The sequence below is a fragment of the Phragmites australis genome, chromosome 2 (genome assembly GCF_958298935.1).
Source record: "Phragmites australis chromosome 2, lpPhrAust1.1, whole genome shotgun sequence".
Taxonomy (NCBI): Eukaryota; Viridiplantae; Streptophyta; class Magnoliopsida; order Poales; family Poaceae; genus Phragmites; species Phragmites australis.
In genome coordinates, this window is record NC_084922.1 from 19199418 (window position 1) to 19205089 (window position 5672).

The 5672-nt window shown below is 46.2% G+C and overlaps 1 protein-coding gene across 2 annotated transcripts; it reads right to left on the reverse strand.

Annotated features, from left to right (window-relative positions):
- Positions 1–4355: 4355 nt before the first annotated feature.
- On the reverse strand, positions 4356–5310 carry LOC133901955 (heavy metal-associated isoprenylated plant protein 20-like). Of its 2 annotated transcripts, none has more exons than XM_062343514.1 (2): positions 5118–5310; positions 4356–4992 (listed from the first exon to the last, which is right to left on the reverse strand). In XM_062343514.1, exons 1-2 carry the CDS (start codon positions 5202–5204, stop codon positions 4624–4626), a joined length of 456 nt encoding a protein of 151 aa, XP_062199498.1. In that variant the 5' UTR covers positions 5205–5310; the 3' UTR covers positions 4356–4623. The 2 variants fall into 2 exon arrangements, with proteins under 2 accessions (XP_062199498.1, XP_062199505.1); XM_062343521.1 differs by having other exon boundaries at positions 4356–5016; positions 5118–5273.
- Positions 5311–5672: the final 362 nt, after the last annotated feature.

Consider the following 5672-nt stretch of genomic DNA (forward strand, 5'->3'; position numbering starts at 1 on the left):
TGTATCAAACCTAGCCCATTTATCTCATTGTTAAGAATATTCAAATGTGAGTACATATCATTAACACTTTTATGGATAAGTTGTTTTATAGTATTGAGCTTAGAGACTAGCATATGATATTTTTCATTGCATGCATCTTTTGTGCATTCATATATTTCAATGAGACTAGTTCAAATATCATGTGCATTAATGAGAGAATAAACACGACTAAAAGCATCAGTGCATAGAGATGATAATAGGATACTCTTTGCCATAGCATCACATTTCCTCTCCTTGTTTGCGAGACGTGGTCTCATCCACTCTTCGGTGACCCTCTAAACATCTAAACCTTTGGCTTGCAAATGATAAGTCATTAGAGTTTTACAACGGGAGAAGTTAGTACTATCAAAAAGTGGAGTCGTACCGATATCCATCCTAATCCTGGACGTCATAACTCTAGATGGTTAATCCTTTCAAGAGTATGAGACTCTGATACCAATTTTAGGGATCGATGACGTCTTAAGAGGGGGTGAATTAGGACACTTAAAACTATTTTTCTCTAAAAATTTCACAAGATAAACCTATATCAATTTCTATCTAAATGTGCTCTAGCTTTATCAAGTGTGTCTACTCTATCATTCAAAAGATATGGAACCAATCTAGAAAGGTAAATTGCAAGTATGTAAATGCGGAAACATAAATAAGAGAGAGAGAGAGCAAACTTGGTGCAACAAATTTTTATCACATGGTATCGATGGCATAAACGCCACCTCTAGTCCATGTTGGAGTAGCCACCTAGGCTATAGCTTCCGGACGGCCCCCGGTCATAGCCCTTAAGCCACCTAGGCCTCAAGTAGGTTGAGCCACCAAGCCACCAAGGCAAGGCCTCACCACAAGCCTCTCTTCCGATCACTTTCCATTGTCTTGACTTTGGAGCTTGAGACAACAAGACAAGGGTCTTCGTGTCCCCGTACAAGAGTCTTGTGGCCACTCCACACTAAGTTAGATGGTCAACAAGCTTGAGCTACCAAGGCCCAACATGTCAGGGAGTCACCAAGACTCCAAGGTGCTGGCGTATCACTTGGTACAAGATATGATCACTCTTTGATCCCCTCTCTGTGTAGAAACACCTAGACACAACTCTCTTTAGGCCTATTGGGACTAATCACTCTCTAATCATGTTCTTAATTGCCTTAGATGATCACTTTAAGTACTTTGGTGGCTTGGATGTCTTCACTATTGTATATGAGCTTCCTCTGAACTACAGCACCTTCAAATGATCGAGTGGAGGGGTATTTATAGCCTTAACCCTATGAACTAGTTGTTGCCCCAATGGCTTAACTTTATTGTATACTCTAGATGATTTGGTGTAAACACCATTGTACTCACCGGACCATTTGGCGTGTGCATCATCCAAAAAAGTAGCAGTTGGAACCCTAAACCTTCTATGAACACCGGATGTTCTGGTGTGTTCACCAGCTCCATCGCCAGACCATTCGATGTGTACACTGCTTCTACCAACCGAGCCACTTTTTTCTCTGCACAAAATACGCTGCGTTTATATCATCAGTGTGTCAGGCCATCCAGCGTGTTGATCTTCACTCTTCAACACTTGTCTTCTCTGTAAGAAATACTTTGCTGGCATATTCAACTTCATATCGTCGGACCATTCGGCGTGCTTCAACTTTTCTCCCTATTATAAAAAACACTCCGACGTACACTGGCTCCATGCACCGGATCTTTCGGGATGTACAATTGCCATGAGCTGAAATGCTCTGGTGTGTACAATCTCCTCTACGCCAGACCTTCCAGTGTGTACACTTTCTCTAAGACTTTTCCAATTTGATCAGTCTTCATCTCGGCTTCGATGGCTTCTTCATGTATTGCATCCATAAGACCTACTAAAGCATATACTTGACAAACATATTAGTCACATTGACTATGTTATCATTAATCACCAAAATCATATACATGCCCAAATATGGTTGCTACAATCTCTCCAAGGGCATGTTTGCTACACCCTAACACATGTTGCCCACATAGATCATGTCACGTCTGCACAATGGGATAGTTATGGGACATGGGGGTGACACATGGCGAACGGATATGGCATGAAAAATTAATCACCGTAATGGCATCAAGAGCGCATCAGCGCAACTGTACGGTGCCATAATGATGTACAACACATGTGTTGAGACCCCTGGGCTCCCACGAGAAACCGCAACAATTGCCACCAAACCCCAAGTGACACATAATTGTTCACACCTCAAAACCAGCCCATCCCCCGCATATAAATAACAAACATAACACCGTCAACGTAACATAGCTCCACACCTAGCCAACATTACCACCCACCACTTAAGCAACGATGCAAAAGGCTCAGCAAAGCCCGAACACGATAGTCATGGAGTGCGCAGACCTCCCATGGCTAGCCCTCTGCACGATCAACGACTACTTTGATGAGCTGAGGGATTTCGTGTCCTTCAGGGCGGTTTGCTCTGGGTGGTGCAACAACATTCGACGCAAAGACAACTCGTAGTTCGCCCCATGGATCCTTCACGAACAAAGTCCATGAGTTAGGTGAAGTATCATTTTACTAGCTGACCAAGGAGCGGATCTTTGTCGTACAATTCCTCTCCTTCTTATGGCAGGGAACGCGAATCAAGATCTTCGAGGGAAGCTATTTGATAAGGTTGGATTGTGATGATGACATTGCCAGCATCGTAAACCCACTGACCAGACAGGTGCTTAGGCTACCCCAGCTACTAGAATGGGCCCGCTATCGAAACCCAAGGGGTGCCTTCATACTCTTGAAGCTGGGAGATGAAGCAGAAAGAGTCATCATCATCTACGCATACTGCAACCGCCATATCACATACGGAGAGTGTGTTGAGGAAGCGTCATGGTGGCAAGTCGGTAGCACGAGTGGTTGGACATCGGAGCCATCGGAGGAACTATGGTCATGAATATGGACCAAAAGGGAAGAAGCTCCACGATTCATTCAAGCAGGATGCCATGTAATCCTCCTCCGAAGTGACACGACCTGGGCTCTGCCACGAAATGGTGGCCAGTTGGTGTCACCCCTGAAGGCACCAAGCTTCAAAGGCAACAATGGGCAATGGACCCTCCCAGGTCACGAAAGCTGGATTGTGACCTTGGAGCTTAACAACAAAATCATATCGTAGAGCTAGGACAACACGTGGTACATCCTAGCAGGAGAAAGGGACCTTGTAGGTATTCGCAAAAGCTGTATTTGCTTCCTCAGATAGCTCAACGGCCAAGGCGGGGCCCAATATTTTGTACAGTAGTGGGACGTTGCGGCAAATGTCCTAGCCATCGGCCAGGTCGTCCCCGCAGCACATCAGTGAGAGCAAGGCACTTGGTTCATCCCAAGTCTAGAATAGGCTGCCCCGTCAAAGGAGAAGGAGCATCAGCCTTTGCGCCATGCATAGATATATTGTAATCTTGCAGAGACTATTTTGAAACCCATTAGCAAGTACTCGAAGGGTTGAGGCCATCGGGTGATTAATTTATTTTGTTACTTTTTTCACTACGTGATGGCAGAGGGCTTTACCTTTATTTAAATGTATATATAATATTTTTTGTGTCCTCTGTTTCATAAAAGGTTAGTCTTGCTATTTTTAGGAATTGACTTTGGCCGACCGGGGGGGGGGGGGGGAGAGACCGAGGGTAGGGTACCACTCTACTGTCTAAAGATTCTTGGCTTTGGCCCCCCAAAGTCAGAACCAAAACCATGAAGGGGCCACTATTAGGGGAATGGTACCACGTGGTCACCGTTTGTTGACTTTGGGCACAATGGCAAATCCTAAAAACCAAAATAGAGATACTGACGTCAAGTTAGGGATAGTTCCCTATATGTTATACAGTAGTTATGCTCGATAAAGCGCAGCAACCTAAGGAGCAAAGCTCGGAGACGAAGCCCAAAAGACCGAAGGGGTGCAACAAAGCCAAGGGCAAAGAGTGTAGCGAAGCCTTGACGCCGAGGGGATGCGATGAGGCCCGAAGGGCAAGGAGTGTAGCGAAGCCTCAAGGTCAAACAGGTGCAATGAGACCTGAAGGACGAAGGATCCAGTACAAATTATGAAACTGAAGGGTGGCGACGTGAGTCCCTTCGGTAACATAGCGAAGTCTAGATTAAAGAGGGAACCGCACATTAGCCGAAACCGACGAGGGGTGGCTCAAGGAAGATCACTAGTAGTCTCGGTGAAGGGTCCGGTGCGGGACCCCTAAGATACGTGTCAAGATTTTGTTATTTAGTGCAATGTATGTAGACACTGACCATAATATCCTTTGAGATACCTTAGAATATTTCCCGTCATTAGTAGAAATATTCCTGTAGATAAGGAGCAAATGTATAATGACAACGAGAGTAGTTAATATATATCTATAAATACCCCCCACTCACCATATAAAACAGTAATGAATAGTTTTTATATCAACCGCTATTACTCTGTTCTCTATGTTAAGATCACAATCACAACAAAACCTAACATATACAACACTTTGGTAGTTGTAAGGACGCTTAACTTTCCTTTTTCTCTTCTAGGTCTGAGCTCTATCGATCCACACATATGTCGTCGGAGTTTGGACGTCGCTGGCCTCGACGACGGCGGCTCTAACGCATCACATGACGGTGCACGCGTTGACGTTTTCATCGCTGAACATGGACATGTACCGGACCTCTGGCGCGCTGGGGTCGGCCATGGCCTGCGGCGCGCTGCGGACGAACCCCGCCGGCGCCTTCTTGTCGTAGGCGCCGCCTACGTAGGGGTACGTGGTGAGCGTGTAAGGCACGTAGGGCCACATCTCCGCCGCCTTCCCCGTGCTCTTCACCCGCTGCAGCACCTTGCTCGGCTCCACGTACCCCGTCACCGTGCACTTGCTCTGCTTCGGGTTTACCGCCACGCTCGTCACGCCCCGCATCGACTTGACGGCGTTCTTCACCCGCCGCTCGCACCCCTCGCAGTCCATCTTCACCTTGATGTTCACCGTCTGCAGGTCCGACAATTAATCCGGCTAATCACGCATCAGAAAACTCATTTTCCGCTGCAAACTAAACCTCTTTACAAGATCGACAAACACCACCATGGAACATATGTGTTATTCACAAAGCTCACCTGCAGCGGGCGCTTCTTCCTGAGCTTGAGGGCCTCCTTCGTCTCCGTGATGCTGCACAGGTCGGAGAGGTGGTCCAAGACTCCCATGGCGTATGTGCTAGTGCCTCACAAACTATGGCTGTTCTGAACGACAAGGCTTCGTCGTTTGTGGTGTACTTGTGCTCACGGGTGAAAGAGTGAAGGGGAAGGCAAGGTGAGGATGATATATATAGTGCCGCTGAAAGGTTTACCTGTGCAGAAAGAGGATGCATCTGGCATGCTGGCAAATTTTGTATGGTTTATTACTTTCAAAATAAATTGTATGGTTAGGATGGACGCCAGACTTTTTGTAATCATCTCATATCGATGCTTCAGGGCTACACAAAATTGCTGAGCTTTCGGATTAAATGAGTGAGTTGGACAAACATCCTTCTGCCAGGCCCAGTGCCCTGATTGATAGGCTGGTCGGTCCAATCGCTTGTTGAATCGTGTGCATTAATTTTGTTTGGTGCCATGGAAAATTGAGATATTTGTCAGGGTCGATTGGAAATTAACACGACTTATTTAGCTTCCTAG